Below are 15632 nucleotides of genomic sequence, written 5' to 3' on the forward strand. Positions count from 1 at the left end.
GATTATAGGTGAATCTCTGGTTTGGTTTTTTTTTTTGTATATCAGATTTTCATTAAAAGAAATACGTAAGGAAAACGTAGAAATATCTTAAGGGTTGGAAGTTCAAGTTCAAAACCAGTTAAAAGAGAAACAAATTGATGAATGATAAGCTTTTTTTTTTTATATAGGAAATTGCTTTTCTTAATAAAGATCCTAAAGAGATAATTTGGGACTGTGTCAACAAAGTTTTCAAATAAATTGTGGTTGAACGTGGGATAAAAGAATTCAACGTACGTATGTAGTTCCTATAAAAAAAGATGTTAAAACGACACAAAAAAAATGAGAAAGGGAAAATGTTGAAACTAAATCTTCTTTATTCAAGATATTTATTTTGTTATAAGAAAATAGACATGGAGTTTTTGTAATCAGTAGTTATCATTTCGACATTTACATATTGGAGATCTTATACCTTACTTCGAGGAACTACAAATAGTCTGTAAAATTATGATCTAATTCGCATCCTGGTGGATCTTGACCATTTTGGCTGAGTAATATAGTTTCAGGGTAAGTATAAATGTCTTGGATACGACAAGACTGAAACGAGTAAATTACTAAGCCGCCAGCTTTCATCAAATGGTACACATATTTCTCACTATGAGTTTTGGCAGAAATTTGTTCAAAGCCAAACAACCAATTTCGTTATCCATGGAAGATATACTCAGATTAACCCAAATAATCTTCTTCTATGAGTCTATTGCAACATTTCTCTTCCATATTATGCACCCTCTATGAAAGAAAAGATGATAGAGAAAGAAAATTACATTAATTTGGATAATGCTTGGAAATAAGCAGAACTTGTTGAAATCAATACTAATAAAAACAAGATGTAGCGATTCTATAATGAATTTAAGTACAAACTGATTTTTCAAAATATTGGTGAATATTTACTAGTCTCTTTTGTTGTAGGAAGAAAAGTCCGTTGATTTGGAAACTCAAATAAAGCTTGAATTATTTACTGAAGGAGAAGTTATATTTTTTGGGAAAATTACGCTCAAATGTTGTTAATTGTGAACTATTTGCAGCTATGTTTGGAAGAGAAAATGAGACATGAAAGAAGAGTTTTATATGGATGAGCAAGCTTGAGAAAGACCACCAAATGTTATGTCCTAAAAGCCTTGGTGTTCACATACTTTACTAATTAATTCAAGGAAAAAGAATCTATTGAGTTCATGGAGTGTCACAATCATCTGAAGAAGCTAGTGGTAGGAATGGAAGGATTACCTGGGACGATTTCAAGTGATTGGTTTATTATGTGGTGATGTTAAATTCTACCTGAAGCACAAATGGAAATCTAGGCTTTTACAAACACATCCAAGATTAGAATTTTGTGTGGATAATGTTTTGGTTCATGAATCTTGCTAACCTGTTGTTCCCCAAGAACCACAAGGTGATAACTGGATTTTGTACTCAATACAACGATTTGGAGCTAAGTACTGAATTTAAAGGTTCGCCATGCATCAAATTGTGGTTGTGAAGCTCGTCATATCAGTTCTAGACCCCACTATTAATGGTGTTTATAAAATTTTCACTTTCTCCAAACTGTAAACAAGGGAGAGGCAAAAGGTAAGACGATGTTGAATTTGAATGAGATACCACTACTTGAAAATGACAACAAAGTCGACCTTACCTGTAACATCCCGGTTTCAGAAATATGGTGGTGCATGCGGAGAGGTTTAAAAGAATTGATTTGGACTGGAGTAGTTTCAGGATGGGTGACCTTCCGGGAAGTGATTGTCGGAACTGTGTGAGTGAGGACAAAACACAGGGAAAAATCATGTGGTTATTTGTAGGGACGGTAAACAAGTCTTTAAAGCCTCCCGGACGTAGCGAACCGGCCTCGGAAGATGGTGGGCCCATGGGCCCGAGAGAGGGTGTGGGGCCCATTAAGAGAGTTGGCGGCCGGGGCATTATAAGTGGTATCAGAGCCGAACCCAGATGAGTGGGAAGTCAAGAGGGCTCACACCGTCGGGGGTGACGGTCTTGGAACGCAACGAGGACGTTGCGATCTATTAGTGGGGGTGAATTGTAACATCCCGATTTCAGAAATATGGTGGTGCATGCAGAGAGATTTAAAAGAATTGATTTGACCACCTATATCACCAAAGTGCACTTATATTTTCGGTCAACTTTCCTGAGAGAACTCCACAGTTAAGCGTGCTTGGGTTGGAGTAGTTTCACCATATTTATTACACCAAAGGAAAATCATACATAATAATTTAGCATAAACTCTATTTTATATAAATGACTCCCAACAGTAAAACATTTTTTGCAGTTTCAACATAAATAATATATGTTACAGGTTTTTTGTGTCAATGACATATGATTTGAGTTTCCCATGAATTCTGACGAAAAAAAAAAAAAAGAGTTTCCCATGAATTCTTCTAGTTTATCTACAAACTTCAGCGCCATCATTTCAATGGAATCTTTGTGTTCATCTACCCCCATCAAATATAAACCTCATGCTTAGAAAAATTATCTCCAATATTCGAAAAACTATATTTAATTTTCAAGAGAAGAACTCAAAGAAAGTGTTTCATTTTTAAGAGAATATGTTTTTTCCTTACGCACTCAGTCATCCCAACGTTGGTACATATAGGCATACTAAATATTTTGTAAGGTATTTTGTGAGGCATATAATTAGCGACAAATTTGCAAGGAATTTGAGAAATTGCGACGAACTTGCGATGAATTAACGACACAACAGCTTCCTCGCAAAAAGTACATAACACATTTAAAAAAATGTTACCTACCACTATATTTCATGTCAATTACGTCGCAAATATATGACAAAAAAATTCATGCTTATTCGACTCAAATTTGTGTCCTTTTTACGAGAAATTAGCCATTTTCTCTCAGCCTCGTCCTACCACATTAATTGCATTTTTGCATCGAATTTGCAACGAAATTTAATCTAGATAATTTGCATGGAATGTGCCACAAATAATCAAAGTTGTATTTTATCGCTAGTTACAAGCTATTTAGCAACGAGATTGATTTCCGCAAAGTTTCCACACAAATGACATGCTTTCTCTAGACATAAATTAGAAAACTAAAATCATATAACTTTTAGAAAAATTGCTTTTATATCAAACTAGATTCGGATCCGCACGTTCGTGCGGAAATATGTTAATAGACTTATTTGTTTGGTATAATATTCATAATCCAAATTTATTTTAAATTTAGTATTCGGTTTGGTTTCAATTTGGTTTCGACAAAAAGAGTAATCAGATTTGTTTTGTTATGAGTAAGAGACAACTACACTAAAAAAAAAGATAATGAGAGAAAGGTGGTATGTCCATTTTGAGATAGAAAACATGTCCCGTCCCGTCCCATATATGTCAGAACCTTTCTATCTCATAACCGTTTTTTAAAAAGAAATTATTCGTTTAGGATTGTATATTGTAGTCAATGTTCAAGAAAGCGCTAGGCTCTAAGCGGGCGGTGACCCAGCGCCTAGCGCCTAGAACGCCTAATCGGGGCCTAGGCGATTTTTAGGCGGTTTAGACGTGTATAACATAAAACATTATAAGTATGATATTATATATAAAATATCTAAAAAAACTAAAAATATGAAATCATAAACAAAAATTAGATAAATTATTTATTTATATTTATATAAACAATATATGAATATTATAATTATATACATATAAATAAAATTTAATTAAAAATTAAAAAAAATACATTAAACAAATTCTATGTAATTTTAGGCGGTTAAGGCGGTCATCTAGGTGTCGCATGAGAGCCTAGCGCCTAGTCGCGGCCTAGGCGACCGCCTAGACTGCTTTTTAGAACATTATTTTTAGTCCAACGGATAAGAAAATAGGTATGAAATTCTGATGAAAAACCCGTATTTCATGTACTTTTCCTTCGTTTGTGTATTTAATTTAGTGAGAGTTTGAGAATTGAATTTAGCTACCCAAAATTTTGGTTTCCATCCCATTACCCATAATTCTCGTACGGATTTTATCGAGAATAGTTTGGATAGTATTTTTCATTTTCTAAATACCCGTTCTCGTCCCATATCCGATATTTTCTGAATTATAGAGAATTAATTTTCTGTATATTAATAATTTCAATTTCTTGTTCATGTCCCGTCCCTATGCGATATATCCCGATACTTCTAAAATTTGGTTTGGTGTATAATATTAATTATGGTAACTAAATTCATTTTTTCCTAATTCTCTTAGTTTAGTCCGGTCTAGCTACTCATTTTTTGTTGGTTGATTCATCCAACGGTCCACACTTATCTAAGCTACATTAATATTTATGATATTTTAATTTTATAATTTTATTTATTTATTTGATCAAACTAAAATATTTTAGATTTTCATTCAATTAAAGTATTTATAATATAAATTTAAAATGTTTTATTTATTTTTTTCTATACTATTCAAATTCTAATTTATAAGTGTTTTGTAAGAAAATAGAATTTAATATGAGAAACAATTGTTGGTGATGGCACAAAACGTAAACCATACTAAAAAAGTCATTTTAATAAAATAATATTATTTAAAAAAATAGACATTCAAATATCTTTAAATTATCTTAATTTAATGGGCATAGTTATAGATTTCACGTAGTTTTAGAATAGTTATACTATTAATCCGTTTAGTTATGCAAAATTTGTTAATTAAATTGATTTTTGTATTGGAATATTCCCCTATATTTCCATATATATATGAAATATTAGTTTTGATTGTGTCAATGGAATATACTACTTTCAAATTATTATGTAGCTTTTTACGATTTTTTTTTTGTTAACTTTTTGAATGCAATTATCTTAATGACATTCTATGTAATATTTTACAACTAAAAGGTTTTTTTATTTTTTAGTGATTTCCAATTAATAGTATAGATTTCATAACTTTTGATAAAAAAAAAAAATTCACCGTGCATAGCCCGCGTTAATTATATAATAGTCATCATCATAATTAATTATCTCTTAGTGGATCTACTACTTTTTCTCAAATAAATATTTTATTGATTTTTTCAATCATGGTATCTTTCGTAATAATTAGTTGAAATAAAAAAAGTAGAAATTTCTTTTATGAACTTATTTTAGTTAGATCGCAAACTATTTTGCAAGGAAACAGAAACTGATACGTGGAAACAAAACATTAGGAGACTCAGAAGCGGTTTAATATATATATGAGTTTTGTTTACTCCGTGTCTCTTTCCCATTCTTCTCGCTTTCTCTTATTTCTCGTTTATGTAATGTTAAAGCGGACTGCTTAGTCCGCTTTTCTAGACTTTTATTTTCTGAAATTTCTTTTGTAGAATCTTCTTCTCCTAATTAGGCAACCAATCTAGGAGTTACTTATTAATTAATGTGTGGTTGACAAAAAAAAAATGTCACTGTGCATAACCCGCGTTAATTATATCTTTTTTAATAGTCATCATCATAATTAATTTTCTCTTAGTGGATCTACTACTTTTTCTCAAATAAATATTTTACTGATTTTTTTCAATCATGGTATCTTTTGTAATAATTAGTTGAAATAAAAAAGTTGAAATTTCTTGTACGCACTTATTTCAGTTAGATCGCAAACTATTTTGCAAAGAAACGGAAACTGGTACGTGGAACCAAAACATTAGGAGACTCAGAAGCGGTTTAAATATATATATGAAACGGTATGTTTTGGAAATGTATATTCATATATATATATATATATATATAATATTTTAACAAAATGTAGATAACAAAGGAAAATTCTAAAAATACCACTTAATTGAGTTTTACCATTATTAGTTTTTTTATGTCAAAAATATCACTAAAACATACTTTTTCCGAAAATACCACAAAACTAAAATTAAACTTTAAACTTTCAAAAGTAAACTTTATTTATTTGCTCAAACTAAAATATTTTAGATTTTCATTTAATTAAAGTATTTATAATATAAATTTTAAATGTTTTATTTATTTATTTCCATACTATTCAAATTCTAATTTATAAGTGTTTTGTAAGAAAATAGAATTTAATTTGAGAAACAATTGTTGGTGATGGCACAAAACGTAACACATACTAAAAAAGTCATTTTAATACAATAATATTATTTAAAAAATAGACATTCAAATATCTTAAAATTATCTTAATTTAATGGGCATAGTTATAGATTTCACGTAGTTTTAGAATAGTTATACTATTAATCCGTTTAGTTATGGAAAATTTGTTAATTAAATTGATTTTTGTATTAGAATATTCCCCTATATTTCCGAATATATATATATATATATATATATATATATATATATATATATATATCAATGGATATACTACTTTCAAATTATTATGTAACTTTTTACGATTTTTTTTTTGTTAACTTTTTGAATGCAATTATCTTAATGGCATTCTATGTAATATTCTACAACTTAAAAGTTTTTTATTTTTTAGTGATTCCCAATTAATAGTATAGATTTCATAACTTTTGATATAAAAAAATAAAATTTCACCGTGCATAGCCCGCGTTAATTATATCTTTTTTAATAGTCATCATCATAATTAATTATCTGTTAGTGGATCTACTACTTTTTCTCAAATAAATATTTTATTGCTTTTTTTCAATCATGGTATCTTTTATAATAATGAGTTGAAATAAAAAAATTTGAAATTTCTTGTACGCACTTATTTCAGTTAGATCGCAAACTATTTTCCAAGGAAACGGAAACCGGTACATGGAAACAAAACATTAGGAGACTCAGAAGCGGTTTAAATATATATATGAAACGGTATGTTTTGGAAATATATATTCATACATATATATATATATATAATATTTTAACAAAATGTAGATAACACAGGAAAATTCTAAAAATACCACTTAATTGAGTTTTACCATTATTAGTTTTTTTTATGTCAAAAATATCACTAAAACATATTTTTTCCGAAAATACCACAAAACTAAAACTAAACTTTAAACTTTCAAAAGTAAATTATACCCTAAACCCTAAACCAAAATACTAAAACCAAACAAAGCTTTTTTAAATTATAAACCCTTGAAAATCAATTTTAGTGTTTGTGGTATTTTTGGACTAACAGGATTTGTAGTGGTATTTTTTGGAACAAAACAAATATAGTGACGATACTTTTGGAATAAAAGCTTAGTGTAGTCTATTTCTCTGTGATAAAGTACCAAACATGAAAGTCATATAAAAAATGTTTAAAAACAACAAAAATTAGTATTTTTCTTGAATTCTAGCTTTCTAGGTTACCTTTAGTTATTTGGAAATAAAAATAACTGACTTATATTCCTTAAATTAACTACATTTTATTAAGTTACAAAAATACCATATATATTTATATTTACGAGGCTAGACTCTGTCGCGTTTCCAACGTGCTTCTAAATTAATTTTTGATTCTGAACGGTTTTCAATTGGAAACAGAACTTGGACAGAGTTTTGATGCAAATGAAAAAGTAAGATTCTTTCTTCATTTTAACCATCGTATTTATATCTTTGTGGCTCTACTACTTTTTTTTTTTCAAAATAATGACTTTATTAATTTTTGATCAATCATGATATTTTTTCGTAGGAACTAGGTGAAATAAAAAAATTGAAAATTCTTTTACGCACTAATTTTCAGTTAGATTACGTGAGATGTTACTGTTAAATATAGTTAAATATATTAAATTAGAAAAGATGCGATTATCTTTCAATTAAAGATCTCTAGCAATTTTTTTCTATTTTTTCATTATTGAGAAAGTGGTAAGATAACGAACAAAAGAAAATTCATAGATGAAGACTTGCTGCTGTTTCCAAGTAAACGCAACTTTCCCTTACAAAGAAAATTCAAAGACAAAGACTTGCTGCTGTCTCCAAGTGAACGCAACTTTTCCTTATAAAATAGGGCATACCTTACAATACCCGTATGCATTTTACCAAAGAAAAAAATCTTGAGCATATCATAAAATGAGCTCTAATACTAGTTGTTCTCTTTTGAGTCTCCTCTTTCTGCTACTTTTATTGATCCTTGATTCTGCAGATCTCACTGTTTCCAGCTATTGTCTTAGGAACTGCGGAGGAATCAAGATCCCGTACCCATTTGGAATCGGAATGGGTTGCTATCTTGAGCACTCGTACGAAATTGAGTGTGTTAATTCTTCCTCTATTCCAGGGAAGTTGGTCCCTTTTCTTTCCGCAATTGGCAAGGAAGTTGTGAATATCTCTTCTCCACAAGTGATAACCTCAAGTTATGTTGGCTTGGAAGATGGGTCAGTTCGTATAAAAAACAAAATAACTTCAAAGGGGTGCTCAAGCGACGGAGAAGAGCATGTGTCACTTTTGAATTTGACCGGTACTCCTTTTTACGTTGGCCGTAATAATATATTGATAGCGTCCGGTTGCAACAACATGGCATCATTGACGAATGTCGAACCAATTATGGTGGGATGCAAGTCTAGCTGCAGCGCAACAAACCGTACAGCCTCAAAAGATTATCTTGCAGAACTCAGTTGTGATAAGTTTTGCTCCCGTACCAATGAAACAATCTTCAATCAAAAAGGATGCAATGGGTTTCAATGCTGCGAGGCAAACATGCCTACTCAGATTCAACAGATTGTTGGTGTGAGAATTGATAGCACCACAACAACCGGAGGGTGCAAAGTTGCCTTCTTAACAGACGAGGAATACTCTTTTTTAAATGGTTCTGATCCGAAACGACTTCATGCTAAAGGAACATCAACCGTTGAGCTAGGATGGTTCATCCATACTTCGAATCGTTCGTATGTAGATTCTTTAGGATGCCAAAGTTATGAAACTATGTCTAGGCTTAAAAGGGAAGGCTATAATGCTTATGAAAGTACTTTTGGAATAAGTTGTTTTTGCGACTATAATGCTTATCTAAGCTATGCAAGATGCTCATGCAATGACGGTTACCAAGGCAACCCATACCTTCAAGGAGGAGGCGGATGCAAAGGTGAGAAATTGTGTTTATAGTTTCATAAAAACTGTGATAAGAGTAAACATATATATAGGATCATCGTTTGACTACAATTTCTTTATATTTTGAAAAGCAGATGTTAATGAATGTCTAGAAAAGGACTATGATGGAAATTACAAATGTATGGGAGGGACGTGTGTCGATTTGCAGGGACACTATGAATGTGAGTACAAAAAACATCGGCCACTCGCTATAGGTATGTCGTGCAAATTTCTTTCGACATTTATATTACTGTATTATCTATCCAAGAAGTAAGAAAAGTATGTAGGTTTTCATTTTTCTTTTGTCGGTTTGCAGGGTTTGGTTCGAGTTTTGGCTCATTGATTTTTATTGTTGGAATATACTGGTTATACAAATTTATGAGAAAGCAAAAGAGGTTAAAGCAAAAGAAGAAGTTCTTCAAGCGTAATGGGGGTCTATTGTTGCAACAACAATTGACTGCAACAGAAGGCAACGTCGAGAAGACAAAAGTGTTCACTTCGAGAGAGTTGGAAAAAGCTACTGAAAACTTTAACTTAAATAGAATACTTGGTCAGGGTGGTCAAGGTACTGTGTACAAAGGAATGCTTGGCGATGGTAGAATTGTAGCAGTGAAGAAGTCCAAAGTTGTGGATGAAGATAAGTTGGAAGAGTTCATCAATGAGGTTGTCATTCTTTCGCAGATAAACCACAGAAACATTGTGAAACTCTTGGGCTGTTGTCTTGAGACAGATGTCCCAGTTCTTGTCTACGAGTTTATTCCTAATGGTAACCTTTTTGAACATCTTCATGATGAGTTGGAGGATTACACGATGACTACTTGGGAAGTGCGCCTCCGCATTGCTGTAGATATTGCAGAAGCTCTTTCTTACTTGCACTCGGCTGCATCCTCTCCAATCTATCACAGAGACGTCAAGTCTACAAACATAATGCTGGATGAAAAATATCGAGCCAAAGTATCTGATTTTGGAACTTCAAGATCAGTAACGGTGGATCACACCCACTTGACAACAGTAGTTTCAGGTACGGTGGGGTATGTGGATCCAGAGTACTTTCAGTCGAGCCAATTCACAGATAAAAGTGATGTCTATAGCTTTGGAGTGGTGCTCGTGGAGCTCATTACGGGTGAAAAATCAATTTCTTTTCTGCGATCTCAAGAAAACAGGACACTTGCAACTTATTTCATTTTTGCAATGAAACATAATACACTCTTTGACATCATCGACCCGCGAATTAGAGATGGCTGCAAGTTGAATCAAGTGACTGCAGCTGCAAAAATTGCAAGGAAATGTTTAAATCTGAAGGGAAGAAAGCGACCAAGCATGAGAGAAGTATCCATGGAGTTGGAGAAGATACGTTCGTCTTCAGGAGATATGCAGCCAGATGAGTATGTTAGCGAAAATGAGGAAGAAAGAGAGGAAGGAGTTGTGGAAGTTAATATAAAGGTAGAATCATGGAACAATGTGGCTGTTACTGCTCCAACGTATCAATGCAACAATGCGGCATCATCTTCATTGTGGTCAGATGTTGAACCATTGTTTCCTCTTCAGACCCTATGATACTCAAATCTCACGTACCACTTAATAATCTCATGTGTTTGTTTTCACATTCGATTTTTGGGTTTGTGTGAGAAGATATTTCTATTAAAGTAGGTGGGAAAGGTAAAATAGGAAAGCCATGTCGCAAATATCTTGCCTTATGTAATGTATGATATTATTATTTTTTTTGGTAACAAGGGTAATGTATGATACTATGATTAATTGTATTGAACATCAATTAGCTTTATATTGGTAATTAATGGCATACTATTTTCACGTTTTAAACACATACTAGGATCGGACCCGCGGTCCACCGCGGGAGAATATTGGTTTACATACGTTGATTTTAATAGTGCATGTTTTAAGTTGAACGAATCGGGTAGTGTACTTATAAATATTCATAATAACGAATTGTAGAGAAAAATGTTAAATTGTTTATAATTAAACCGATCATATTAATTATGATTAAAAATAGAATTTTATGTTTTAGAATTCTAAAATTAGATGATTCATAGGAATTAGAGCAGTAAAAATAAGTCAAAACCGTGGGTCGAGCCCAAATCATCTCACTATGGGGCATATTTGTGAAAATATATTAAACCCGTAAATAAACGGGCCACACGGATTGATTCGCAGTGGATCATTGGTTTTAATCGGTTTTCGTCCGCGGGTTGGCGGATCAGCCCGCATGTTAGTATTTATTGATAAAAGTATAATTTATTCAACATTTGGTAATTTAAAAACTTTTAATAAATGAAATTATAATATTTATAAATATAATGAGATCTAAAATTATTTCCTCTAATTTTTATTTATTTATTTATTTTTGTAGTATTTTAAATTTTCATTACTTTAAAATTATTTAAACAAAATCCACGGACAACCCCGCAAATCAGCATACATTCGCGGGACGGATTTGTGTTTCATATATGCTATCTGCGGGTCGTGTGGACCAACTAACTATATGTCAAAATATATTTTGCCTATCACAAAACGGGCTTAACGGGACGAATCAACTCGCTTTGACAGCTCTAGTGGAAATATTATTTAGTCATACAACAAAATAGAGTTTGGACATAGGAATTATAGAATCTATATCCTATTTCTTAGATGAGAGATTAAAACTTTGAAAAGTGAAATATAACGATTAAAAATTAATTATTATTTTTCATGATTCGCAAAATTTAATAAATATTTATCATCTTGTTGAATAATTCTAAAAATCATATTCAAGAAATCTTTATAATTTTAAAATTAAACTTCTTTGGTAAGCTATCAGTATGAAAATACCATAATTTCGTTTAATTTAATTAAATTAAAATTAGTTACATGGATTTCATATCTATTTAATTTACACGACCAAAATAAAAATATCTATTTAATTTATAAAATAGATGGGTTAGTTGTGATAAATTTTCTAGAAATCTTTTGAAGCAAGTAAGATATCTTTCAATTAATGCTAATTGGCTAAAATAAGCAAAATTAATGACAAAACGTTGATTGTTATGGAATTAGTTCCAAAAATATATGAACAAATATATTATACGTAATTAATGTATAGTATTGTTCGGAATATGCTTTTATAATTAGTTACCATAAATACAATCATATTTTATTTGATTTCAATATTTTAGTTTGATTTTTCATCATTAAATATTAATTAGAAATCATATTCCAAAAAAAAATCAAAGATCCGATTTCAGAATTTTAGGTCAATTTTCTGATTTTGACCCGACCCATTTGTATTTGTACTTCTCTTTTAATAGTATAGAGATATGATTCCGCTATTTTTTTTAAAGAATTTAAAACATTTATCAAAATTAATTGTGTTATCACAGTTCATCAATCCCTATACATCGCAATTTCAAAGTATTCTAAAGGATTTCAAGTGATTTTAAGAGATTACATGCTCTAAATCCCCTTCAGATCACTCACAATCGGCCATCATTCAATTAAATTCTAGTAATCATTGCACTAATACTTGCTTTGTAAGAACTGGTCGATTTTTCGTTTCTAGTGTTTTAAATTTTGATATCTAAACATGTTTTCTATCGATTGATTTAGCTAAATTGGGTTACGGCGTCCACTTTATAATCTCATGTGTTTGTCTATGTGAAAATGGTTACTAGTTTATAATTTGGGTTTTCTACAAAACAGCCCTCTAAGTCAATTTCGTTTGCAAATTTACCTTCCAAATCCGAATTATGCAAGTCAACCCCACAATCTTAAAAGTCACCGGCAATACTGTCCTCCCGTGTAGCAATGACGTGGCACTCGATAACTCCGTTTAAAAACATAAGGGATTTTTGCAAAAAAAAACCTCCATGTAATTTTTTTTGCAAGACAAACCTCCATGTCAAATAAATGCAGGTCAAACCACAATCTCAAAAGTCACCTACAATATAGCCCTTCCGTATATCGATGACGTGGAAATCGATAATACATTTTATGTAATGTAGAAATATCATGCATCTCGAGTTTCAACTAGGTTAATTCCTCCATCATAGCCTCATCCCACCATTTTCATATGTGGTATGCCCCAACCTATCAAAATTCAACCAAAACTTCAACCAAAATTCAAAACTTTATATGAATCACTTAAAATTCAACCAAAGTTCAACCAGATATGGAGAGATCAATCAATAACAAATATCTTCTTCAATCTCTTTTCTCTCTATCATCATAAACAACTTCAAGACTTCAACCGTTTTTTTTTCTTTTTTTTTTTGGTTTTAATGTTAAGATTTTATACCAAACGAACTGTTACAATCTAATGTACAAAAAACAAAATAAAACACCCAATAACACAGGAACCAACAGACAAGATTACAAGGGATAAGTGATATAAGAGAAGTAAAACTGAAGAAGAGGAGCGCAAGTCCGGCGACGGAAAAGACAAAAGACGATTTCTTATAGTCCGATCAATTGCCAAACGGAGAGCTGCGGTGGATGACGTGATGGAGGTGAAGATCCTGGCGTTGCGCTCCTTCCAAACGTGGTAAACCGCTGATTGTAAAAGAAGCTTTAGGATGGTGGTGACTTGAGGTCGCGAGGCTGATGGAGGATCCAATCCGAGGCAGCAAAAAGCCCCAAGGGGAGATTTGGTGAGAATTTTGTAGCGAATAACTCCCAAATTCCTGAAGAGAAGGAGCAATCAAAAAATAAATGTGCATGCGTCTCATCCCCGTTAGAGCATAGAACACAAGAGGAGGGAATATTCATGCCCCATCCTAGGTCTGGGCATTCGGATTTCAAATCGGATTCGGATCGGATATATTCGGATTCGGATAATTCGGGTATGAGAGTTTATTATCCGTTCGGATTTTATGATTTTTCGGTTCGGTTTCGGTTCGGATATATTCGGATTCGGATAATTTGGGTAGGAGAATTTATTATCCGTTCGGATTTTATGAGTCATCGGTTCGGTTTCGGTTCGGATAGGTGTCGGATTCGGATCGGTTTTCGGGAAAAAAAACTTAAAAATAGTTCAATCTTAATAAAAAATTGGTTTAATCTTACTAAAATTTGGTTAAATTTTGCAAAAATATGTATAATTTTAACAAATATAACTAAAATTTTTCCCAAATCTAGGATATTTAGGATATTTTTGTTATTTGCTATAAAATTACAACTAAATATAACTAATTTTTTTGGATATATAATTTTTATTTCCGGTTTTCGGATATCCTTTCGGTTTTCGGTTCGGATCGGGTTCGGTTCGGGTAATTCGGATAGGAGAATTCATTATCCGTTCGGATTTTGTGACTATTCGGTTTGGGTTCGGTTCCGGATTTTTCGGATCGGTTTCGGATCGGTTTTCGGATTTCGGGTTTTATGCCCAGGCCTACCCCATCCTCTTAGGAAATCTGGCTAGCAAAGACATCCATGCGATAAGAGAAAACCGAGGCACACACTCTTTGTTCCAAACCACCTTTGCCCTAGGAACAAGTGGCGAGCGAACCCGAATCTACTCCCAAGTTTCATTGGAAGAGAAAGATGGAGTAAAAGAACCAGAGGCGTTACGCCAAAGAAATTTATCGTTACCCTTGCGGGTGTGTGGAACTGCGGTCTCTGTTCTCTGAGATTGTCGTTTTTCCCTCATGCTTACCTTCTAGAATGTGATCGTAAATCTTCAGGTTCTTGGTGAATCTCTGGGTTGGATTTATCTTTCTTAGTTAAACTATTTCAGAGAGCATCCCAAGACATTCTTCGACATCTAAATATATGAAGTTATGTCAAGGACGATTAAACTCAATTGTCCCCAAACAGAATTACAAAGGACAATCGTTTTTGACTTTCCTTCTTTTTCTCTCGTCTCAAAGAGATTTTTTATATCGTGCGAGTGCGAACAAAATACGGAAAAAGATTTTATGGTTGTTTGTAATGTTGGTAACAAGTCTTTAGAGCTTCTAACAGTAGTGCCGAGTATATATAGAACACAAAGGAAAGAAGAAGAGATACAAAAAAAAAAAGACTTTTGTAATTTATACTTTGTAATATTGCTAGAAAGATTGAATACAGCAATTATGGCTCCAACTTTGCAAGGCGAGTGGATCAAGGTAGTTAATTAATTAATGATTTTATTTATTTAATATGAAAATTTTGAAGTAATTAATATATATTCCATAATACATCAACTATTTTTTTTTTTTTTAAGAATTCATCAACTAATGTTAAATAAAGTTGATAAACTAATATGTTGAATTCTTCTTCAACAAATATGAAATCTTTGAAGTAATATGTTCAATAATTCGTTAACAAAGAGGTTGATAAATTAGTATATGATAGATCATACAATTTCCCAATTAGTATGATAGATCATACATTTCTTAATTTTTGATATTAATAGTTGTACGAAATTGAGCACTCGTACGAAATTGAGCACTCGTAAGAATTAACACACTCAATTTCGTACGAGTGCTCAAGATAACAACCCATTCCGATTCCAAATGGGTACGGGATCTTGATTCCTCCGCAGTTCCTAAGACAATAGCTGGAAACAGTGAGATCTGCAGAATCAAGGATCAATAAAAGTAGCAGAAAGAGGAGACTCAAAAGAGAACAACTAGTATTAGAACTCATTTTATGATATGCTCAAGATATTTTTCTTTGGTAAAATGCATACGGGTATTGTAAG

General features: G+C 32.0%; 1 protein-coding gene across 1 annotated transcript; it reads left to right on the forward strand.

Annotated features, from left to right (window-relative positions):
• The first annotated feature begins 7849 nt into the window (after positions 1-7849).
• Positions 7850-10696, forward strand: LOC9320230 (wall-associated receptor kinase-like 10). The gene is made up of 3 exons (XM_021030384.1): positions 7850-8954; positions 9055-9174; positions 9276-10696. The coding sequence occupies exons 1-3, from the start codon at positions 7949-7951 to the stop codon at positions 10514-10516; spliced, it is 2367 nt and encodes a 788-aa protein (XP_020886043.1). The 5' UTR covers positions 7850-7948; the 3' UTR covers positions 10517-10696.
• Positions 10697-15632: the final 4936 nt, after the last annotated feature.

This window comes from Arabidopsis lyrata (genome assembly GCF_000004255.2).
Source record: "Arabidopsis lyrata subsp. lyrata unplaced genomic scaffold ARALYscaffold_3, whole genome shotgun sequence".
NCBI classification, from domain to species: Eukaryota; Viridiplantae; Streptophyta; class Magnoliopsida; order Brassicales; family Brassicaceae; genus Arabidopsis; species Arabidopsis lyrata.